Genomic DNA, 25,997 nt, shown 5'->3' with positions numbered 1-25,997 from the left:
AGTATGTGACTCACCCAAGGTTACTGGTGGGTTCCAGGCTGAACCGGAAATAACACCCCGGTTTCAGGTTTTCAAGTTGAGTGCTAACTATATACATGCTGGCTCTCAACATAATTGGGTGCAGAATAAAATCTGTAGCTAAGAACGTGACAGTAGCAACGTTGCACACTGGGCTTTCCAGTCCAAATTTTTGGGCAAGCAGTTCTTCTGACCACTGCAAGTCTCGCTGACCAACCCATTATTTTTGATTTTGACTATACTTCCCCCTCCCCAAAAAGTGAACGTGGGACAGCAAAGAGATACTTGCCGTGAGTTGGAAACGCTTTGCTGAGGATAGTGAGCGGTGTGTGACTGTGGCTGTAAAGACCAAGCTACCTGTCATAAGTGGGTTGATGAGAAGCCGAATATGTTATGGGTTTGGTTTAATAGTAGAAGGGGGAAAAATGATAAACGTTGAGCGTGCGACAGCAACATCCCCTGTTTGCCGCTGCCCCTCGTTTTCTCGAATTGGCTGGCGCTATTGAAAGGACTTAGAACTGCATAGTTGGACAAATCGTTTCCTTTCGAATTTTGAGTCGGTTGTTTGTACTCCTCAGTCCAATTATGCGCACGCATTTAAGTTAAGCACTAAACCTGCTAATTATCATTTATAATCCATGTGCTGGTTTTATCTTTTGTGTGCGTATACAACTGGTAAAAGGATGGTTCTGCACACTCTGCAGATGTGCTGCGTCCTGGAGGAACGGCTAGGAGTCAGGTTTGGGTCGGGAGGCAGGTGGTAGCGGGGGGAATATTGGCTTTAGGGCTGGGGACGAGCCATGACAGAGTCCGCTTTGTTCGTTTTTTAGCATGGCGATGAATAGGTCGATGGGTGTGTGTGGTGGAGAGTTGGGGAAGGATCATTTGTGGGGGGTGTGAAATGGTTGGGTTGGTATTGGGCAGGGCAGGGGAAGCAAGGGGGGCAAATATGCCACGCAACGCCAGGACGTTAAAATCTCCTACTTTCCGCAACCTTTCTCAGTTGTTCATCCAATTTATCTTTCTGGGAGGTGAAGCTAGCCCAGGGTGGGGGATTAGTAAAACTGAGAAGAGTTGCTTCTGTTTTTGGTGTTTAAAAAATCATGAGTGAGGAGGCATTACTTTTTCCTAAGCTTACTGTGAGTTTTCTCACAGTGGATCATAGGCACCCTACAATCTCACAACCATGCATAGGCCATAGGCGCTAATGGAAAAAAAGCCGCGGCTCTGCCGCGGCTCCATTGAAAATAGCGCCGAGGTTTTTTCGTAACCCGAAAAAACCTTCGTAAGCCGAAACAATAAATCCCTATGGGATTTTTTCGTATCCCGAAAAATTCGTAAGCTGGGTAATTCGTATCCCGGGGTACCACTGTATGTGACTCACCCAAGGTTACTTGGTGGGTTTCCAGGCTGAACAGGAAATCACACCCTGGTTTCTAGGTTCATAGTTGAGTGCTCAAACTACTATACCATGCTGGCTCTCAACATAAATTTAGCAGAATTAAAAATACTGTAGCTAAAGAACTGTAGACATAGATCAACTTGCACACTGGGCTTTCCAGTCCATCAATTTTTGGGCAAGCAGTTACCTTCTGACCACTGCACAATCTCTCTGAATCCAACCCATTATATTTTATTTTGACTATACTTCCCCCCTCCCAAAAAAAGTTGAACTGTGACAGCAAAGAGATACTTTCTCAGCTGAGTAAATTAAAACCGCTTGCTGAGGCATAGTAGAGCCGTGTGTGACTGCTGGCTGTAAAGACCAACAGCTACCCTGTCATAATATTGGTTTATAGAGTAAGCCGAATAATACTTTATGAAGGATTTGGTTTATCATGTATGCATGGGAAAACAAATTAATAAACGTTTAGCTGTGCTACAGCAACAATCCCCTGTTTTCCCTCTCCCCTCTTTTCTCAGAATTTGCTGGCTCTAATTGAAAGACTTAGAACTTCATAATTTGGACAAATCTGTTTCCTTTCAGAATTTTTAGTCAGTTTTTGCTCCGTCAGTTCCAATTATGAGCACCGCATTTAATTATAGCACTAAACCTGCTAAATTCTCATTTATAAATCCCCATTTGCTTTTATTTATCTTTTTGTGTGCTTATACAACTTGTAAAATGGATGGTTCTTCACACTCTGCAGATTGCTGCTTCCATGAGGAAACAGGCTATGAGTTCAGGTTTGGTCTGGAGGCAAGTGTAGCTGAGAATATTGCTTTTAAGGCTGGGGACAGCACATGACATAGTCTGCTTTGTTCTTTTTTACAGCATTGGCATGAATAGTCAAGATGGGTGTGTGTGGAGAGTTGGGGAAATCATTTTGGGGGTGTGAAATGGTTGGAGTTTATTGAGCAGGCAGGGGAAAGCAGAGGGGGCAAATATTGCCACAAGCAACGCCAGGACTTAAAATCTCCTACTATTCCTCCAACCTTTCTCAGTTGTTCATCCAACATTTATCTTTGCTGGGAGGTGAAAGCTAGCCCAGGGTTGGGGATTTAGTAAAACTGAGAAGAGTTTTGCTTCTGTTTTTGGTGTTTAAAAAATACATGAGTGAGGAGGCAATTACTTTCTTCCTACAGCTTACTGTGAGTTTTCTCACAGTGTATCATATGGCACCCTACATATCTCACAACCACTGCATAGATAAGAGGACATAGTTTTCCATTCATATATTATACTACACATAATATTGTGTGTTTCTTTGTAGGGAAAGGAAACTTAAGAACTGGATCAAGAATAACACTGAGTGGTTGACTATCAGGGTTCAGGCAGTCAGGTTCTGGAACATATGGAAAGCTGGCTGGCTATCTTAGTGGGGCAAACGTGTTCCAAAACAGGTATCAGGTACCACAGCAGCAGTAAACACAAAGCAGTGGGCATTTACGTGTTTATGCAATTATAGGAAATGAAAAACCATAAATAAAAATGAAAAAAAAGTCTGCATGCTGTTTATAAAAGGGCTGGAGCAAAGGGAAATGAGTGAACACAAAGCAGTGGGCATTTACGTGTTTATGCAATTACAGCAGTTAGGGACCATTTTAATGGCCATGGCTCTATTGTACAGAATTCTATCATTGTAGTTGGTGAAAGTCTTGGATTATTTATTTATTTATTTATTTTTGCTGGAGAGCTCTGGTGCTATTATTCAGGGGGTACACTAAAGCTACCTAGCAGGGAATTCTAATTACCTTCCCAAATGACAAATCCCAATACGTTTTGTTGATATACAGTGCGCCCGCATTATACACGGCTTTGAGTTTATGTGGAAAGCTGTGCGGGAGCGCACAGGGCACAAGAGGTGGCGCGTCCCATTTGGATGAATGGGCATGCGTCCATGGCGTGCGTGGAAACCATGCCACTGCATGCCACTTGAATGGGATGAGCATGCATGGTATTTGGCATGTGTAGGAGGTCTGGGACGGATCCCCCGTGTAAGCCAAGAGCACACTGTAGTATCAAATTACTATAAACGTGTACTGTTATGTTCCAGAATTTACCTATTATAATAAGCAATAAACCAATTAAACGATGGCATAGAGAGCTTTCAAGATTCATCTGGGCTGGGAAAAACTCAACAATAGTAAAAGCACTTAATTTCTTTACTGTTTTACAGTGCTGAGTACTCTCTAAGCAGTTTACAATGTGTTAGTCAATTGCCCCCAATAAGCTGGGTACTCATTTTACTGACCTATGAAAGGATGGAAGGCTGAGTCAACCTGGAGCCCTGCAACATTGAACTCACAATGTTTTGGCTGCAGCAATGGCATTTAACCACTGCACCACCAGTGCTCCTAGAGTATATTGGAAATTAATGCAAGAAGACAAAGAATGAGGAGGGTCTGGTGTCCTGCATGGTGCCTGCTGCATAGATTGGTTAAAAGAATTGGTGAATCTGCAAGATAAAAAGTTACTGTCCCTGGAAAATCACAATTTGAGGTAAAGATGGCATGCATATCTGTGGCAGAACAAATTGGAAATGAACAAGGAATTTATAAATAATTATGTAAGGAGACTGTTGTGGAAGTTATGGAGTAAGCTTAAGAACAAAATATACAGAAAGATACTATTGTGGGCATCTCCCCATGAAGCCTTTATGAAAAAAGAGAAATTAATAGAAACTGGCCAGTTAAAATATTGAGCTCTACTAGAATGGAGAGGGACAAAATCTGCACTTAAGAGATAATTAATGAGGGAGTAAATTGCCAATGGTTTACGCATAGACAACTGCATGAAAGAATGAAAATGAATATTATGCTTGAAGGAATTGGCAAAGAGAGATGTAGATGAAATAATATTTGATAAAAGTAACTATGGCGCTGTACAGACCGGCGCTTTGCGCCAGCCTGTACACGTACTTGGGTTGCCTCAGGGCGTCCTTTCCAGATGCCCCGCAACCCTGGTATGTTGTAATGGCGGCGCCCTTTCTTGGTGCCACTGAAGGGCGACTGTGGCACCCTTTCAGCAGCGCCAGAAGGAACTCCGAAACAGAGCTCCTTCCTTCGTTTCTGTCGCTGGCACAAACCTCTTCACCACCGCTGTCGGGGTGTCCTTGGGGCATGAAGCCCCAAAAACACCCCTTTCCAAGCTGCGGGGAAGCGGCCTTTTGCCACTTCTCCAAGGACTGGAAAAGTGGTGGATTGAGGCCTCGGGGCTGCCGCTGTGGCAGCTGAGGCCCCGATCCGTTGGGGAAAGGGGCTGGTGCAGGCAGCCCCAAAGGGGCAGTCTGTACACCGCCTATATTATGTCTTAGGCCTGAAACACATGAACATCAAAGAGAACCTCTATAAAATGTTCCACAGATAGTATCTGACAGCAGTCAGATTTGCTAAAATATATAAATATGACCATGAGAAATGTTGGAAATGTGGTAAAACCAGAGGAACTTGCTGCCATATGTGGTGGACATACCCTGAAACTAAGAAATTTTGGCTGGAAATACACGACATAATGCAGTGAATATTTCAAATCAAAATCAAGATGGAACCAGAATTTTATATTTTAAATATGTTAAATGAATAGGTGAATAAGAAACACACTAAATGTATTTTGTATCTTGTATCTGCTTCTAAAATGGTTTTTGCCCCAAAATGGAAAGATAGCAAGACTCCAACAATTGATGGTTGGCTTTTAAAATGTTTTCAAATCATGGAGATGGATAAATTGCAAACATTAATAAAGGGAAAATGGTTGAGAAAGTATAAAGAATATTGGAATAGTATGATAAAATTTTGGGAAGGAAATGGGTTGATATAGTAACATTTGTACACAAGAATTAATTAATTATGAGACTTGAAGAGAGATAACTTGAAGTTCAAGATATTATACATAAATCAAAGAAGGGATGGCAGAATGGTATATGGTCATTTAATACTAAATTGGTAGAAGAAATAGATACATAGGAGGTATACAATTAAAAACAATAAATTGAAATGTACACAGTTGTATTATATACAAAATGAATGAAACTGATCAAAAAGAGGTGCATGTGTAATAACAGAATTTGAAAGCAGAGGAAACAGATATAGTTTAGATCAGATTATAGGATGAACTTAACAAGGATTGTACTATATTGTTTGTAATGAGGGGAGAGGAGAAAGTAAATGTAAATATTGTAAAAACCTTATATGATTGATTGATAGTGATGGATGTTGAGCTTGTATTTTGTGAAAAAATATAAACAAAAATGTGTACTGTTAAAATAGTTTGGAATGAAGTTGCAGAAGGATCAAGTTCTAAGGCATAGTATGTACTTTATACGCCTAAATCAGGGCTGGGAAATTTGTAGCTTTCCAGATGTTGTTGGATATCAACTTCCATCTTCCGTTCTTATTGGCTTTGCTGGCTAGGGCTTATGTGTGGTACAGTCTAACAATATCTGGAGGACTACAGATTCTCACATCTCCTCTAAAAAGTGAGGTTTGGATTGTGGCGTTGAAGTTAGTCTGTTGGCCTTGTAGAGAAAAATGAGAACTGGTGCTCTAGGAGATGAAGGCACCAGAATCCAATTGCTAGATCCAGAAGGTGTGTGTCATGTGTCACCTTGCCTTCTCATGATCAGTAAAGTTCTTTGTTTGTCCCAACAAGATAACATCTCCTGATTGTATTCTTCATGTCAAAGTTAAAATGAATATTGTTAGCCCATAGGTTTGTTTCAGATGTACTCAGCCTAAAAGAAAAATAATCTTCTTTATTCTGTGCTTTAATCCCAGTTGCCTCCTTCATTACTTGATCCAGACCCAGATGTAATTTCACTTACCTTTATTATTCTCCTTATTTGTTGTTCTTTTGTTAATATCTCACAAGGTGCCTTTCATCAAATCACAACTTTTCCCCCCCTGATCAAAGATTTTTAACAGCAATGTAACAGGCAGAAATTCAGCAATTACTATACAAGCTTGTCAGTAGTCATCACACTGTAGAATATAGAATTCATCTTTACCACTAGGATATTGGCTTTTTTCAGAAAATAATTAGCCATTTCCATATTTTGAGAACTTTGGCAATCCTGCTACATTTAAAAAAAAGATCTATGTCCACTTTTACAAAGTATTAAAGATGATGAAACCATAATTATGATTATGATAAGTTTTCAGTTGTATCCTGGCAGCAACCATTAAATTATCCAGCACCATACACAATATGGAATGAACAGTCTCTTCCCTACACAGTTTGTATTTATTGTCTTCTGGTTTTCTCTTTATCAGAAAACTGCAATTTTATAACAAACCTATTGGCTTTTACAGTTAAATGTAAACACTGACAGAAAATGTAAAGTGTTTTCGTACTACTTGCAAGCTTGTGGGGAATAGCAATAGTTCTACTGCTAGCTTTTAAAGAATTGTTCAGGTTCTGAAGGAATTAGCAAGCAGTCACTGGTTAAGTTTTAAGGATTGTATTTTATTCATTAGAACCAGCATGGTGCAGTGGTTTGAATTTTGGTCTATGAATTTGGAGACCAAATCGCTGCTCAGACATGGAAACCCACTGGGTGTCCTTAGGCAAATCACTTTCTTTCAGCTTCAGAGGAAGGTCATGGCAAATCCCCTCTGAACAAATCTTTCCAAGAAAGCCTGTGATAGGTTCACCTTAGGGTAACCATAAGTTGAAAATGACTTGAAGGCATACAACAATGACTTTATTCATCTGTTGTTCCAGCTGTTCTAACTCATTGATTTAAAATGTTTGTAAAGTGTGCAGCTCCCAAAAGATGGAAAGCGTTTGATGGCAGAATCACAGAAATGGACACCCAGTTCACACTGCGTGCAAGGGAACTGCTTGAAATCTACCGCAGCATTAGTATGAAAGACCTTCCCCAAGATGAGCGTCTAGATGTGCTGCTAACACTGAAGCATACAGTGAAGGTATGTTTATCTCAAACCTTTACAAAAACTCTTTTGTAATTAGCAAGTACTGAATGGGCCAAAGAAAAATCTGCATTCAAGTGTCAGTTTCAGCAAAATGTAGTATATACAGTCGACCCTCCTTATCCAAGGATTCAAGCATCCAAGGCTTGAAAATATTCCAAAAAATGTATAAATTCCAAATAGCAAACCTTGATTTTCCATTTTATATAAGGGCCACCATTTTGTTGTGCTATTATATTTAATGGGACTTGAGCATCCACGGATTTTGTGATTCATGGGGGATCCTGGAACCAAATCCCAGCGGATGACAAGGGCCCACCTTACTGAGTCTTTACATTGGTGAAGAATTTAAAACTGCATTCTAAGCACACTTGGAACTTACTTGCATAGGATTGTGCTGCTTCATTGCAGTCTTAAACCACAAGAAAGCACCTCTCTTGGTTTAATTTATGATTTAGAGTTGAGCTAGAGAAAGGGCACCAATCTCAAAAACGACTTTGATGTGGAGGATAACTGTCCCAACAGCAGTTCTTTGGGCTCCCTACACTTGCTGTTTGCTTTGGGACAAAAAGGAACCCATTTGTTCGAATCAAAGAACACTTTTTTGCTGGTTAAAAATCCATAAAGTAGATCTAGTTTGGACCAGCAGGCCTGAAAGATCAGTGAATCATGAATAAATGATTTACATTTTAAAAAGCAAATAGTATAACTATCTGTACCTAGTTTACTGATCAGCAGTGACAGATTACTGCATGCCTTTTCTGAAGACACATTGTGAAGCCATGTCCTAATGAACTAGAATTTAAGTTGCCTCAGGGCATTGTGTACTATTGTAATTGGCAATCAATGTAAGAAATTATGTGCCTATGTTTTGCTTGCCTTTACAGGAACATGAATGCAAACTAACCCAGGAAATAGTGGAATTAATTGACAGAGAAGTAGATCTTACGATGCGGGGAGTGAAGGAATGTAATTTACAAGGACTCAGACAAAGGATATGCACATTATTTCTTCAGTATATTAAAACACCATTTTTTAACCCAGAAGTTGCTAGACTTCTCAAGGTATTTCTATTGCATTTATTCATTCTTTATAATAATATAATATGTAGGTAAGTAGAATATCTCAATCTGAACAGTTTAGAGACTGCCCAGAGGTAATTCAATTGGTGGTTAACAGAAGGAGGAATTAAAGTCCTCCCTGTTAAGCACACCCTATACATCTTGTGCTCCAAGGGTGTAAATGTGGACGTCCACAGGATATTGGAGCAAGTTATAGAGTATATATGAAGAAAATATTGTTGTTTCTTAACTGCCTTTATGTTGATCTCAATTTATGATAACCCCATGAATGAAAGACTTCAAGTCACCTATCATTATTGGCCTTACTTAGGTCTTACAGGCTCAGGGCTGTGGCTTCTTTGATTGAATCTATCCATCCGGAATGCAGTCTTCCTCTTTTCCTACTACTGTACCTTCAAGCTTACCAAGCATTGTATTTTCTAGTGAGTCATGTCGTCTCATGAAATGTCCGCAGCACAACAGTCTCAGTTTAGTCATCTCAGCTTCTAAAGAGAGTTAAGGCTTGATTGTTCTAGGACCAGCTTATTTGTCTTGTTTTTTTAGCAGTACACATTATCCATAAAAATCTTTTCCATCACCACATTTCAAATGAGTTGATTTTCTTCAGTTTTATTCATTGTCCAGCTTTCACAACCATACATAGAAATTGGAAATATTATGGCATGAACAATCCTTAGTTTATTATTCAGTGATATTTTTTTTTATACTTAAGGATCTTGTCCAGTTCCTTCATAGTGCCCTTCTAACACCTAATCTTCTTCTGGTTTCTTGAATGCAGTCATCATTCTGATTAATGATTGTGTGAAGGTATGGAACATCTTGAGCTATTTCAATGCCATCGCTATCTATTTTTTTTCTATACAAAACAAATATGAAACTTCTTTATTTCACTGAGTTACTGGGAAACACAGAAGTAATTTAAACAGTCAACAGGAATATGAAATAGCTGTAATATTCTAGAGCAGGGGTTCCCAACTTGTTTGATTGGGAGCCCTAAGGGCTCCACGAAGCACAGGTTGGGAACTGCTGTTCTAGAATATTTAGTCATGCTCCTCCTCCTTTAACAGAGTAGACCTGAAGAAGATATCAAAATGGAGCCTAAAGTATAAAGTAAATTGCACAGGCAGCAAGACAATTTTATTAGCTTTCTTTCAAACCACCAGAAGAATTGTACAACTCAGAAGTGCTCTTCAGGCACATCTATTCAGACTGGTTTATTAACTGAGTATCTGTACCTGGAGATGCTTCTGCATGGGACCAGAATAGGAGAAAAGAGAAAGAAAACAACTGAAAAAGAAATTAGGCATTTTTGAACCTATTAAAAGAAAGCATATCCATTCAAAATATTTGAGCCAATAAAGTTGTTTGGCAATATGTTGAGAAAACACTTCTGCACACTAATACTTTCCCTTAAAAATTTACCACTGCATGTGATCTTGAATGCAGAAAGTGTTCAAATAGAAACTAGATGAGCAAGCTGTGTTGCCAAAAGTTAAATATTTAACATAACCTTATTTGCCTTTTAGTTTTGTATCTTAGTTTGCAATTGAAATAGCTGCCACATCTTCAACAGTTGTCACTGATGACCATAATTTACTTTTGTGGGTTCTACCTCCAATTTAGAAAATAAGGAAAATAAGTTGTCCAAAGATGGTGCTGAATGAGGTCGATTAAGTGTTTCACTGTATGAAAAGATGTCTTCTACATTTCTTTAGGGGGCTAAACAGCAGTTCATAAGAGGGTTAAAATTTAGTAATACGACAAACTTTCATTTCAAGGCAGACTTGATTTCCCAACAGCCAATGCTGGTTCAGGCTGGCTGTAGGGGAAGAGCTGCTGTTGAAAGAGTGATTATAAAGGGGAGGAGTGAGTGATGGTTAACAATTAGTTGAGTGTCAGTAGAAGTGTAGCTGAAATTCAATGCAGCATCCCTTGGTGGAATTCAGAGTTCCGTTAAAGGAGGAAGAGTGCAGAAAGGAATAGTTTAGTTTTATAAGAACTCAATAAAAGGAATAGAATAGGGAATTGCAACTGTTGATGTGTTGTAACTATTGTAACCATACCATTTATGAAATTATCCTCAATAAGCTACAGTGGACCCTTGCTTTATGCGGTGGATCCTTTCCAGACCCCCCCTCCCCCGTGTAAGGCAAATAGTGCATATGCTCAAGTCCCATTGAATATAATGGGGCTAAGGCACGGTGCAGTGGCAGCGCATGCTCATCCAGCGGGTACATGCACCATTCATTTTATTGCAGCGTGGCTTCAGCATAAGCTGAAAGCTGCATATAGTGCACCCACATGTGGTGTGGGTTAATGTCATTCACAAGGAGTCTTCGTATGGTCCTGAAGTAAAAACGTGGCCTCAGGGTATTGACAGGAAGAAGCCTTATGACAGTGACATCTTTAAAAACCTTTATAACCCTTACATAGCTAAAACTCTTGTATAGCTACTGTAATTTACTGTATATACTCATGTATAAGTCTAGAAATTTTAGTCCAAAATTGGACCCTCAAAACCTAGGTTGACTTATCTAGGGGTCAATGTAAATACTATACTTTAACTCTTATTAAAAAGATTATTAGCCACAAGACTTCTTGTAGTTGTCTTCTTCAGTAGCTCAGTGGGTGTCATCTCACCTGAAAGTTTAGCTTTCTGGCACTACCTCTTGTTTCATTTAGGATTGTCTCATCATAGGGTTTCCATGGTAAAAGACAATACAGTAAAAAGGGGTTTGCTGTGCCTTCTTCTGCACAGTACTAATAAGTGTTAGCTATGGTGCCATGGTTGTAGTTTCTGAGAAATCCTTTGCAAGGGTCTCTCTCTGTCTCATACACACTACTGCTGCTGTCCAGCACATTTTAGTCTGGCTCCTCCACAAAAGTATCTTTGACATGGGAGAACCTGCCCTCAGCACTGCTATCATCAGCATAGCCTCTTGCCTCACAGGAGCACACAATTCCACCACTGTGAAAACATCTTCCCCATTGGTGGGGAAGAAAGTATAAGGAAGCTAAAATACAAAGTCAAAAGCATCAATGCCATAGTATTTTCATTTTCTAAGTAAGATGGTGAAAGCTGGACAGTGGAGAAAGTTGGCAGGAAAAGAATCCATCATTTGAAATGGGATGTTGGATAAGAGTTCTGTGGATATCATGGACTGCCAAAGAGAGAAAACAAATAGGTTTGTAAATAAATCAAGCCCAAACTCTTCCAAGAAAACAACTTGACTGAGCTACCTGCTTTGGACATGTCTTAAGGCAACATGACTCATTAGACAAAAAATGATAATATTTGTTACAAAGGCAGGGTATGCTGAGTCAAGGAAGCCACAGCCTGGAGTTTGCAGATGTTAGTAACAGGGTCTCTTGAAGGTCTCTCAATCATAGGGTCACTGTAAGTCAATACTGATTTAATGATAATTGGCAGCAACAAGATATCAGTTGTCTCAGGAGAACAAAGGATACTAATTGGCACCTAGCAAATAGGAGGGGAGGGGATACTTTAAAACATCAAAAGCAGTGAAATGAATGGATAACATAGTGACAAATGAGTCCTCAAAAGTAAAGCCCATTGATAGAGCTTTCTTCACTGTAGGTGTGTATAGGCGTACAGTCTAAGAATCTCTTGACTTGAAAGTCTAGTAGTTTATATTTTACATCTGATTGCCTGAAGCAAGATACTACTTTCTTAGTGTTTGTCTCCTTCTGTGATATTGGGTAACACTAGCATATATTACATGGCTATTGTAAATTATTGGTGGATGAAATAGTAGACGTGAAGAATGTTGAACGTATCATTAACGTTTATGTTATTCCTACTTAGCTGTATCTTGGTTCTTCCATTGTTCATGTTTCCACTAAAAAGGTAATGGACAACATTGCAAAGTTATTGCATTGTTGAAATCATCGATGATCAGTTTTTCTATAGCCCTTTTGTCTGAGATGTCATACTTGAGAAGGTTATGACATCGGTCAGAATAACCATGACAACCAATCTTCCTATGGTGATATGGCCTTATAAATTTAGATTGGAAGCAGATTTTGTCCGGGCATCATCCAGAATTTGGAATATCTTTAATTGAACATGGTACCTCATTTAGATACTTTTATCTTTCTTTCTTTAGAGAAAACAGGAAAGGGAACAGGAATAGCTGCTCCTTATGCCTTTAGATTTGTCTGCTTAATCTCAGTAACACTATCATAGTATTCACAATGTCATTCTCAACATGCTTTAATATAGTTTAATGAATATGTTCATAATAATTAGGTTTACTGTACTGTACTGTACAATGTGTGGGAACAGATTGCATTTGGCAGACCACATGTTGTGCTTCAGCAGAATTGTTTTATAGATATATATTTCTTCATTTACCAAAGGTCATTCTGCAAAAAAGTTTAAAACAGATGAGTGAAGTTTTAATTGAGCCTGGATTTAAGGTTGACACTGAGATCCTGACTAACATAGACTAGTATAACCTGTTTGGTTTTAATTGCAGTTTTACCTTCTGATATTTAGTAAATTTTTCACTATCATCAATTATTTATTTTTATGCACTTACATATTAGAAGGTATTCTTGCATGTTAGGGGGTTGGACTGGGTCTTTCTTGTGGTCCCTTCAAACTCTATTATTCTTTGATTCTGGAAAATTACATTTTCACTAGCAATGCTATAGCTGTGTCTTTAATTTTCTAAATACCTTTGTATGGTCAAATGTGCAGCTGGATCTCTTTTTTTGCCTGAATGCACTTGCCCATTGCTTTCATTAAAGGAAACAGGTGCATGTGTCCATCTGAATAGGCATCCAGTTTTGTTTCCTACCCTGAAACCTGGAAATTTATTGTTGGTGGGAAAACTTAGAATATATCTTTGGATGAATGGAAGTATGGAAACATTAGTATTTAGGATGAGAAATAACTCCATGATAGCATATCTGTTTTTCCTTGCAGGTGCCCCCTGATCCAATGAAGCTTTATCAAAACATCTATTTTTGCCTTGGTTGCAAAAGGTACCTACCTTCTACTGATTTTGCCATATCCACTACTTCACACACTGTTGGCCGCTGTCGCTTATGCTGCAAGCTGGATAATGAGGCTCGCAAGAGGGAAGCCTTTTTGAAATACAAACGTATGCTCCGGAATCTACGAGATTCTGAAGTGAAATATGAAGATGGTGCTAAGGTTGCTTTCATAATCCAGGTATGCAGACAACCATTTTGTTAAAGTTTTAGAAAGCAAAAAAAGAAAAGGAGCTATATATTATCCCACATAAATTCTTATTAGAATATGAAAGCTTTAAAATTGCATAAGGGTTTTTTGTTTTGTTTTTTGGTCTTTTACATATATCCTTTCTTTGAGCCAAGGAGAATTGACTAGAATTTAAATTAACCTACCAGTGAGGCACTTGCCATTCAGCCTTTTATATTGCAGCCTTTTGAATCAGTAGGGACATATTACTTCATAGACAGTTATTTAGGCTTATGTGTAAAAAGCCTTCACAAAGTCCTACTGTGCCACTTGTGGAATACCACATCCTAGTGTCAAGGCTATGACAGTGGAACATAAGCATTGGTAGATTCTACAAGATGGTAAGGCTTTGAGCATGAACCTGGTAACAGATTAGGCGGCCAGCATTTATCTAACTAAGTACAAAGGAGGTTTACTGCCAGATGATAAACTGAAGTACAAACTCAATAATGGTATGGAATACTTGCAGTCTGTATCAGCATACAAAGAGCTTGCTACCAAATTCAAGCCAAACTGGACAAAAGATGGAATTGTACCATATGGACATTTTAGGACATGGGATATTTGATTGGGTGTTTGTATCTTTGTTTCTGGAGAAAAAACATCTAGGCGTTCAGGGGCAAACTGCAACACTCCTCAAGAATATGAAATATGTTAAGTGTAATTTAGCAGCATTTTAAATTGTGTTGTTCACTTGCCACCCTATTAGATTTCTGCCCCACTCTCCCTAGCGAGTAATATAATCTTTAAAATAATAGAACCTCAGGTTGATTCCTCAAATCAGAATCAGTGTCTAACTATATTTTTTTCCTGAGTGTTCTTTTGAGGTTTACACATCTCAGAAGATGGTGAGTTTGCATGAATTAAAACAAGCTTCTCATCTTTTCATGTCCAGTTTGTTCCTTGATTTTGAGTGCGTTCTTTCAAAGATTAAGCTTGCTATTCCATTTTTTTTTCTGTTTCAAGGGAGGAAAAAATGGGGAAGAACCAGGTCCAACCCTCACCCAGTATTTCACATTTAGGTATCAGATAGAAACCTATAGAAAAATGGCATTTTATATTAGAGAAAACCATTTCTTCTTGCTAGTCTGTACCCATTCCCATTAATAACATGCAGCATTCTCCTTTATTCTCAGTTTTACTTAGCTTTTCTAGCATTCAATATTAGCTAGGCCTGGAATATCTAATGCTGCAGAAAATAGCAACAGAATAGGCTGGATCCCTATAGAGTATATGTGCAGAATAATTCTTTTAAAAAGCCACTTCCTAGAAGCTTGTCAGAGAGAAATGTTCTGTTCTAGCTTTACAAACAAACACAACAAAACAGCATGGATTTGGTATCCTCTAGATTAGAAACAAGAAAGTATTACAACAAAAAGTTGATAATCAGAAGCTCTGCAAAAAGAAGATCCAGAATTTCTATCTTCAGAGTGTTCATAATATAATTGTTTAAAAGCTTGCATTTTAGCCACATGTATCTTGGAATAATTTTATTGATTGTGTGTTATCACTGCAGAGAGACAGATTAGGTTCATCAGTAGCATTTAAATCTCTGATTGAAAATCCAGAAGGTCATATGTGGTTACACTATTACACTTTAAAAGCATATGTCTAATATTATAGGGTATCTGGTGACATATATAGATATATAGAACATCTGGTGATACACACACACATATAAGCATTACTAATTCTGTTTTCTTTGACTTACTTATTTCAATTGCAGCAGCAAGACCTGCACTACATGGTTGAAAACTTCTGGGGTTCTCAGTCTGCTCTTAGTGCCTGGGACGATCTCTATGATCTGGTCATGGTCAGGTGGAATAAGTATAAAGAATGGTCTCCTTGGAACTGTATCCTCCTCAGAAATGAGGAAGCTGAAGCTCATCTCAAACTTAAAAATCTTGAAAAGGTACAGGTGTTGATGAAATGTCCCCACCTCCCCCCCCCCCATTAATGTTAAAGTCCAAAATATATTCTGTGCTGAGCAAATTCTACCCCACTTAATACCTCTGTAGACCATTGAAATGGAAGACATACAGTATTTCTTCCATGTGGTTCTCTAGTATTGCATCATGTTTGGATTACCTTATTTTTCTCTGGAGCCTCAAAGAGACAGACTTTATTTATTTTCTAATTTATTTCCAGCCTGTGTGCAATTTCATAATATGAGGGATGGGAGATAAAAATGTTTATTTCCCCTAAATGTCTAATTTGTAAGCTTTGCCACTTCCACAGCATGTTTTGCTCATTTGCATTTATATCCCATCATTCTTTGCTTTAGTCATCTCTGATATATTCTTCACCACAACATTCCTCTTCTGAGAAGTTGCCTTTCAAAGGGTTCTGTGAGACTATTATTTACTTGAAAGCTTCTCCCACAGTTTGAAATCCCATGGTATATCCAATGCTTACACAGACCCAACAGCAACCTTGGGCTTTATCCCTTCACTACATACGTAGAGGTATCATCTTTCAGGTAGTCTTCAAATGGGCATGAAATAAATTCTGTATTAACTACACACTGGGCTCATCCAGACTAGCTAAATGTGTGAAAGCATAGCAGTTTTCTTTTCAATATTAGTTGCTTTTATGTCCAAGTGACATTACTCTTGCCCTGCTGCATTGCCTGGTAATTTCCATTTAGGGTGATCAGATGTCATAACTACAAAGGAGGACAGGGGACCAGAAAATGTAGAACATTCAAGTAAAATGTAGGACATTATAAAATAAAATAAAAAAACACCAATATGAATATAAACTGATTATATAGGGTTTATTTACATCTGTGTTACATATAATATATTTTAAATGGAGCTTCTGTGGCAAGTATAGCTTGCTTTGGGGTTGATGGGAGAGAATAAACCCTTTGCAATAGCGGTAGTGGCAATAACAAATCTGTTAAGCTACCTCTTCGTTGCCTGCTGAGACACTGGATGATACAAGGGCAGGTTTTACCACCAAAGGATATGCCAAAGGAGCCCCAAAGAGATGGGCAGTAGCACTAGTCATTGGCTGCAGAAATATGGAGTTAGCCCAACCTCTGTCTGCTGCTGATAACCCATCACTTCAGAGGTCTGTGGAGCCCAGTAGAGACAGGCAGTCTCTTTTGTTGGTGTGTGCATGTTAAAAAATGATCAGCACAGGGTATCAAACATGCTAAAAATGGAGGATGTTTTGGGATTCTTTTCAGACAGAAGATTGAAAGGTTGAACATGTCTGGGAAAAGGAGTGTATTTGGTCACCCTGTTCCCATCAGTTACCACAAGGTTTTTTAATGCTTAGCTGACTGTAGCAGTTTTTTTTTTTTCCTATCCTGGTACCCTTTGAATCCCAAATCCACATGGGCACTTACTGTTACAGTTCATTTTACAATATTTGGGGGCAATGTGTAGTGAGATGGGCTGTGGGTATTAAATTTTCCTGCGTGATAGCTTTCATGTTCCATTTTGGAACTGTTGGCCACATATGTCTTTCTGTAGAGTTGGAAGAGTTGCCTAGTACTGCTCTGCAACCAGAAAGACAAGGGGTGGCGTTACAATTGAGGAGTAAATGTGCACTACACTTCCCATCTTTGATTTCAAGGCAATCTAAAGCAGTGCTTTTACAGCCTGCCTCCTGACTGAGCTTTATTTCCCCCTTGTCCAATATCTCTCATGGGAAATCTTTTTCTTCCCACAGAGAGAGAGAAATGTGAAAAAAACCCATCTAAAACATTAGCACTAATTCACTGCTGTGGAGGTATTGCTTCTTCCTCATTTTGCCTTCAAATGTGTTTCTGTTTTGCAGTCCTCACATACCCTCCTTTTTCTCCCTCAGCTTCTCCTCACATTTTTTTAAAATAATTTTTTTCTTTGGAGGAATGGTACTGAAGTGGTAAATTGTAGTGGTGCTGTTTATTTCCTTAGAGTAAGGTCACTTAAACTCACAAGCACTCCCTATGTGAACTGAGACATTGGTGGAGACTGACCAAATGCAAGTGAGTGTGTATTGTGTGTTGAGGGTGATCTTACAGAAATAGTATCATTAGTTTATCACTTTAGAATTATACATCTAGAGAAGACTGAAAAAAATAAAAATTGTAAAGAGACAAAGAGAGAAATACAGAAAGAAATCACTTGAGAATTGTAGCACATCTGGGCAGGGTTGTGGTCAATTATAATTATTGCACACCACATAACAAGCAAAATCACCCCTGCCAATAAATCCAAAGGTGCCACCTTTCTCTTGATGTTTTTTTTTTAAGTGAGGAGAACATTTGGACAGGGAAGTGACAAGAAACATCAAACAGCACAGAAAAAAAACAGCACAAATTGCTAGTCTGGATGTGCCCACTGATGATATAATCCCTCACATCCATATTCAGAGGTTAATTCCCTGATGCCCAAAGAGGAATGCCTCCTAGTAAGAGTATGTTGAGAGTGCAGCTTCAGTTAACCATTTTCCAGTAAGTTGCACCTGCTACATCTGTAGCAGTTCATTGTGAGTGATTGCCTGACTCTGTTTCAATTAATTAACATGTAGCGCTACCTTGCTGAAAAACAGAGGAAATAACTGGTTTATACTGGACTTCGTTAAAATTCAAGGTTTGGAAACCTACATTACAGACAATTGATCAACAGAGACCTTGGACATTATCACACATGAGGCTTTTACCTGTGATTAAAGGTGGAGACTGTCATCACTGAAAATACATACCATGCGAAATCACAATATATTTGTTTCATTAGTACTGTACCTGTGAAGCATTGTTGGAGCATGTTTTTTCAGTGATGGGAAAAACCTATCAATACGTTCCCAATCACACTGCTTTTTCATTACTCCACAGGTGTGAAACATTTCTGCCATGACAGTTCCAATACTGACAGTCATGTCTTGTCACTGTCTCCTCCTCTCCCCTGTCCCTCTTCCCCCTCATTATTCCCAAGCAGGCTGTTTTTGTCCCACCTCTCCTATTTATTTTCTTTTTTTAAAAAAAAAAATTTATATCACATTAGCATAGCTTCAGAACTGTGTTAAAAATAAAAAATAAACTAAAAGAAAAGGCATGCTGCATAGGAGATAGGGCAGGAAGGCACGATAAGGAGGGGTGCGGAAGAGAGTGCGAGGGACCATTGGTGGCAAACACAGCACCTTCACACTCTTGCATAGATGTGATATAACGCATGGTTCTAAATCAGAATGTATGTGATAATGTCCTGAATGCTGTGATTATATTTCATTTACTAATGTTGGCTTCCCTTCCTTCCCCTTTTCAGGCTTATGAGCCAGTGTTTATTCACAGGATAAAGCACAAACATATCCTTGCAAGAAACTATTTTTCCCAGTTTCCAAAGCTGGCAGCTGTTCTTCATAAAGATGACAAACCAACCACCACAGATGATCTTTTAGTAACAAAGGCTCTAACACCTGGCCCATCAAAGTAATGCTTTTAGCATGTAGAAGAGTTTTCACTGATTTATAGCTTGAATAACAATCTGGTATCAAGATAAACATTCGTTCTATCCATTTTAGCTGATTATCTTTTCTTAATTGTATACTAGCAACATGCAACTTTCTTAAACAAACATGCTGATAACCAAATTGCTATCATTATGCTGTTGTTATTGCTTTCAAAATTAAACCAATCTCTATGTCTTAAAAACTTTTTAAAATATTTGCTTCATTTTGTAAGTCAGTGGGAAAAGGATGTATCCTTTTATTTAGAAACCTTTTCTTTTAAAAATTTTGGTTTACTTGGGCTATCCGGGTCTTGCTGAAAATAAAATCTAGTTTATATGATAGTTCTTTTTAGAGGTTAATGGCTATAATGAATGTCCTAAAAGATGGGAGGAGAGTTACTGGTTAAATTTAAAATTATTGCCCCTTTTTGCCTTTACTATCATTAAACTGATTATGACCATATCTCAGAGAATGGCTAGTATACCAACTGCAAGCAATATTTAATAGAATTCAAAAAATACATTTAAATATTTTCCATGGCTTTCTCTTGTACATATATTAACAGAAACCCAAAAGCAATTACATAATGTACAGAGATCGGCAGCTTCATTTCGTACAGTAATTTGTAATTTGGAAATAAGAACCTAGATTCACCACAAGCTTAGAAAATGCAAACTACAGTGGGCCCTTGGTATCCACTGGGGTTTGGATCCAGGACCTCCGTAGATACCAAAATCTGCAAATGCTCAGGTCCCATTATATACAGTGTAGTAGTAAAATGGCGTCCTTTACATAAAATGGCAAAAACAAAGTTTTCTTTTGGGAATTTATATTTTTTGAATATTTTCAAGCCATGGATAGTTGAATAAAAATCTGTGGATACAGAGGGCCAGCTGTATTATTCTATAGTTCCTTCTCTGACTAAGGCAGCAGACCAATTGCCATAGCTTTCCCAGATGCCCAATAAAGGACTGGGGTGGATTATCTATACTTAGCCAGGATATTTTAACAATCATGGCCTGGATTAAGAAATGAATCTTCCACAAATCCTATACAGATATGCAGGATAATAATCTTATCTGGTTCCTTGCTTGAATTTAGAGGCTGTGCACACCTGGGGGGGGGGGGGGATGGCATCCACATAACGCACGCCTCGACTCCACCCCCAGGGTGGTGTGATGTTGCGCGCCACTTCAAATGACGCAGCACCAAACACCTTAAAGCCGCAGCTATCATGCCCTTTCCAGGGTGCAAAAAGGAGCCGCTTTTTTGCAGCTCCTTTTTGCATCCTGTAAAGGCCAGATTGGGGCTGCAGCATGCAGTTGCTGCAGTCCTGATCTAGCTCAGCTGTAGGCAGCTACAGGCCGCCCCGTAGGAGCAGTCTACACAGTCTCTTAGTTTAGATTGTTAACAAAAGATAGGACAACTTTCAAATGAAGGTAACTTTTAAATATCAAAACAGAATGTAGCGTGTTGGAAAAAAAATTACATTTGCTTTGAAGTTCATTAGTTTATAATTATTCACCATTAGAAAGGATACCACATATATTGCCCAGCCCATTTTGTTTAGTGGACAAAATGAGTTCATTCCAAATCACATTTTTGCAAATAAAAAACAGATATGACAATGTAGTCCATAAACCTAAGCACTCTTGCATACTCCACCCTTTAATTTGAGGCAATGTCACTTCCTATTGCCATCTTCAGACTGGCAGCAGAGGAAAATGGAGACATTTGGGCTTGCTATAATGGTAACAGTTGGTAGGGAACCCCCCTCAGTCCCTCCACCTGTTCTTTGGGTAACAATAGGTAAAGTAAAATCCATAGTTAGACAGTCCCCCCCCCCCCAACCAAGGAAGGTTTTGAGTCTTCCAGGACTTTTCATCAGGCTCAGTGGCACAAAAAAGTAGGTGGTGGAGGAAGGATGATAAAAAGTGGAAACACTCATGCCACCTATTGCAGCAATGCAGTCTTCTATTAAATTTAATCTCTTGAGTGGAGCATTGATTGAGGCATAGGTATCAGGTGATACCTAGTAACATGTATTAGAATGAAGGACCAGTGGCCATTTTACATTTCTGGCAATGCAATGCAATGCAAGGCTGGCTGGCTGGCTGGCTGATTTTCTTTCTGATAAATGCAGTCTAAACTGTACGCTACTTCTTAAAAGGGGGCACTGTTTCCTGCAGTGTTATTCATCATGCTGAAAGTCAGCAACCTAAGGATTTGAGATACACCATATTTGCAGAATATAAACCCCAATGCTGTTGCCGAAGCACACTTCACGGGATTTATTGGTTCCTTCTGGGGATATTTACAATTTTTGTTCCATTCAGTTCTCTTTAACCTTTTGTTTCAGCTGAAGATTTAACTGTCAAACTGACTTGTCACTCACAATAGCGAGTCATCACTGTTAATTTTTTTTGTTCTGAAAGTAGGCCTCTTCAGGTATTCACTGTAAACATGGAGGAAAACAAGTAAACTAGGCCTACACCCTTTGCTACCGATTCTGTCCATTTTGTATGTGGAGGACAGCAACTTTCTGAAAGGGAGAGCTTCCTCTGTTCCCTCATTATTTACAAACCTCATTTCCAAGGCTTCAAATCACACAAGTAGACTCCATGCATTGTAGAGACTCCTCACTCCGCATGAAATCGCCCTCCAAAAAATTGAACTAAATAAATCTAAATCCAAAGCACACATTGTGATAATACCTTTATTAAGCAAACTAGGAGGTACAAAAATCATCATACTAGCTTATGAAGCCCTTATTAAGCAAATATGGTTAAAAAAACATGCAGGGGATCAAAACTGACATTATTGGCGACACAGGTCTACATTTTGTTTACTTGAGATGTTATAATGGATCTATTACATACAGAAAGGTCACTCCCTCTCCCGACTAAAGGCTATGAAGTGACTGGGAACAAAAGGAGCCACCAAGTGCCACTATGTCCATTTGAAGACATAGTATCACTCTTTGAGAGGTGCACCCCTCTCCTATGTATAGCCACTGGCACTGGCTCCTAGGTTGGCAGAGGGCAGAAGGTCCAAATGCCTGAACAAGGTGAGTCTTTTTTTCATTCATTTGGGGGTGAAAGGCTCTGTACTTCTAAAATCAACAAAATTACATTTTCAACAGCAATGTGAGGAACAACTGCTTGCCAGCTTTCATCCAGAGGCAATGGGACTTCTGTGAATAAACATCTTTCTATATATGTGGCTGATCTGGAAACCTATTTTCACCCTACTGAATTGGGTTTCTGGTAGGAATATGGAGAGGAGTGGGTGGGTAGGAAACTGTAGTTGGCAAATTTTTGTGTGAGATAGGTCATTTCAGCATGAGAAGACCAGCCTGTCAAGGATTCTCCAATGTTCATGAGAGTTCTCAGCTTCCTTTCAAGGCTTGTTGTTGCTGTGTACCTTCAAGTTGTTTCTGACATATGGCAATGCTAAGGCAAATATATCAGAGTTTTCCTGGCAAGATTTATTCAAAATTGCTTTTCCATTGCCTTCCTCTGAGGCTTAGAGTATAAGTTTTCTAGGGTCACCTACGGGGTTTGTATGGCTAAACAGGGATTCTCCCAGAGTCCTAATCCAATACTCAAACCACTAACACTTTTGCTTTTATTTTCTACAATTAAATGAAAAGTCTCTGTGCCAAACCAGGGTTTCTTTCCTTTCTCAGGGACAGCACCTGCACTGCAGAAATAATGCAGTTTAACACTGCTTTCACTGCCGTGTCACAATCTATAGAATTTGGGGATTTGTATTTTTGTTATATATTTAGCTTTCTTTGTCAGAGAGCTCACAACAAACTACAAGTCTTAGGATTCCATAGGATGGAGCCATGGCAGTTAAAGCAGTGTCAAACTCCATTAATTCAGCATTGCAGATGCAGCCTTGATAAGCATAGAATGACAAGCATAAGAAGACAAACGGATAGATCAAAAGATATTATTTTTTTAACAGTAGCAGGCAACAAGATCTAGATATTGTGCATTTATGGGCCTGTACAGACAGGCCAAAATAAAGCTGTTTCAGGTCACTTTGGAGGTATGTTGTTTAAATGATGCATGCATCCTAAGAGGCCAGAAGCTGAGCCAAAGCTTCGTTCCAGTCCTTAGCAGCTTCTGGCCTCTTAAGACGTGTGCGTCATTTAAACAGCATACTTCCAAAGTGACCCGAAGCAGATTTATTTTTGGCCTATCTGTACAGGCCTTATGTAAATCAGAGGAAGGCCTCCTGTAGCATCCACTAATCCTCCAAAGCCCAATTTTGACTACAAATCATGCAGAATAACATGAAAATTCATGTAAAAATTTACTCTATCAAGGATCCAGAACCCTATACTACTTCCAAGTGTTTTTATTTCCCCCCACAGTCCCTCTTAAATTGGTAACAGAAAGTGATGCAATGTCACTTCCTGTTGCCATTTTGAAAATGGAGGCATTTGGGCTTGCCAAATATGGTTTGGGTTGGGTATGGCCCATGGGGTGGATTGGGGGTGATGAATTGAACCCTTGCTCCCGCATAGCTGCTCACGAAAATCTGTCTCAGAAATGCACAATATCACCCTAATGCTGATTTTAAGTCCCATTAGATACAATGGCACAGTAAAATGTTGTCGCTTACATAAAATGGTAAATTCAAGGTTTGCTTTTTGGAATTTATATATTTTTAAAATATTTTTTTCAAGCTGTGGATGGTTGAATCCATGGATACAATGGGTCAATTGTGTTTATAAAAAATTTTCTTTGTCACTGAGACTACCTCAGAATTTGTATTTCTACAGAGTGGGTGAATAGAGATGCACATCCATATCTTGGGACCATCTGTTATGTACAGTGACCGAGGCTCCCATGATTTGAGCTAGATGGATGGACAAAATCAAGAGTTAGTATTCCCACTTTGTAATTTCTCTGTATCTTAATGGTTGAATGATAGGTGCAATTAACTGTGACTCATACATAGGCCAATGCATGGCTGCTTTTTAATTACTGAATGTTCAGCACACAACTGGAAAGCAGTTAAATGAAATTGCATATTCATGAATATAACCTGAAGAGTATAAAAGATATTTATGAAGCAAACAAAACAAAACAAAATCCTGTATTTTGGGTATTTTTTTTTTAAAAAAAATGCAAAATTTGAAAACTGTAATGTTAATGTTAAAGCGAGCATCAAAACTGAATCATGTTTTTCCATCTTGCCATAAAGGCTGCTTCTTTAATAACATGAGCCTGTATTTTCTCTTGCTCAGTTTCTCAACATTATCTCTTTGGAAGGTTAATGAGAAAATACCCATCAATTGTCCCTTTTTTGCAACAACATTTCTTGTGTCCAAATTTAGATGGGTAAATTTATTCCTGTGCTAAATGAATGTGGCGTTGACAGGTTTCACAGACAAAATAATTTATATCCAGTACATAAACACTCATGCATCTAGAGGACATATTTCAATACGCAAATAGAGTATCTCTAAAAGATCTTGTCCAAAAATGTTTGAACTTCATTAGCTATAATCGGTCATGGGCCAGGATCTAGGCCTAAAGGAGGAGGCTGAAAATAAGGCTGGAAAAGGGGCTTAAGGAAATCCTCCAAGCAAAGAACAGCCTGTAGGGCAGAGCAGCCTCATGCAGTTCTCCCTGTTGAAGAGCAGCCTCATCCAGTAAGACAAAGGCAGAACTCACCTATAGCTGATGGAGCAGAGGAAATATCTGAGGAGGTAGTGTAACTTCCAAGTCTGAGGATATGGCACAGGGAGTGAAGAACAGATCAATGATGCTCAACCAGCCTGCTTATCAAGCTGAAAACGAGAAGTTTTAATTAGAACCTGAAGGTGCCAGTCCATTTAAGAACTGAGTATGCCTAGGGCTAGTACTGGAAGCAACTTGTCTGCTTCCAGTCCAGCATTCCTGTTTCCAGACTCCTGGACTTTGGACCTTTGACTTTTTGGCTTCTTTAGCCTTTGGATTGTGTTGACTTCACTGCTAGTTTGTTCCCTTGAACTAGACTGTTTGGCAAACTTGTTTCTCTGGACAGACTTCCATAGGCAAGGACACTTTCTGGGTGCTGGTGATTTACTGCCCTTGCTGGCACTATAATCTAATTGTTTCCTTCTAGACAGCCTGTGCATGTATTAGTTGAATCAGAACACATATTCTCTTACATTCTACTGTTTATCTCTGAAAAGGGGTAATCAGAGATGCCAGCTCCTAAAAAAAATAAATTCCTAGTATTTTCAATTACTATTTTTATTTTTACTAATTTTATTTTACTAATGCTGGTTTTCTGTGCAGAGGGTTTTAATCAGATGCAATCATGTAAGTCATCATATACAGTCTCAAGTAGTACAACTAGTAGATTTAGCACCTCAGTGTGAGTTGTTGTTGTGGTGTGCCTTTAAGGTGGTTCTCATTATGGTGATCCTAAGGCTGGCCTGTTGCAGGGTTTTCTTGTAAGATTTGTTCAGAGGAGTTTTGCCACTGTCTTCCTCTCAAACTGAGAGAGAGTGACGTGTCCAATGTCACCCAGTACGTTTGCATGGCAGAGTGGGAATATGAACCATGGTCTCCAGAATCATAGCCCAGTCCTCAAACCTCTACACCATTCTGGCTTTCAGTGAAGATTAGATACTATCTTATGGCTGGCTCATCAAGTTACCTTACCACTAATGCTGAAACAGTGGAAAACTTAGAGTTGTGTTTTCTTTTGGTTTCCTTTTTTAATCTGCCTATTGATACATTTCTCTGCATTTACCAATACAACCACATTTTAAAGTTTTTATATCCTAAACTGTTAGAGTTCTATATGATTGTTTTTTAGGCCAGAAG

General features: G+C 38.8%; 1 protein-coding gene across 3 annotated transcripts in view; it reads left to right on the top strand.

Annotated features, from left to right (window-relative positions):
* The window catches only part of IQUB (IQ motif and ubiquitin domain containing), a 48,378-nt gene extending 29,033 nt beyond the window's left edge, over positions 1-19,345 (top strand). For all 3 annotated transcript variants that reach the window (XM_042470645.1, XM_042470646.1, XM_042470644.1), the window contains 5 exons: positions 7,216-7,386; positions 8,277-8,453; positions 13,423-13,671; positions 15,446-15,631; positions 18,978-19,345. In XM_042470645.1, coding sequence (XP_042326579.1) covers positions 7,216-7,386; positions 8,277-8,453; positions 13,423-13,671; positions 15,446-15,631; positions 18,978-19,145 — 951 coding nt within the window. In that variant the 3' untranslated portion in view covers positions 19,146-19,345. The remainder of the gene's footprint in view (positions 1-7,215; positions 7,387-8,276; positions 8,454-13,422; positions 13,672-15,445; positions 15,632-18,977) is intronic.
* The last annotated feature ends 6,652 nt before the right edge of the window (positions 19,346-25,997 follow it).

The sequence above is a fragment of the Sceloporus undulatus genome, chromosome 5, assembly GCF_019175285.1.
Source record: "Sceloporus undulatus isolate JIND9_A2432 ecotype Alabama chromosome 5, SceUnd_v1.1, whole genome shotgun sequence".
Lineage (NCBI taxonomy): Eukaryota > Metazoa > Chordata > Lepidosauria > Squamata > Phrynosomatidae > Sceloporus > Sceloporus undulatus.
Note: the sequence above shows the minus strand (reverse complement) of the source record. Positions and strands in the feature narration are given on the sequence as shown.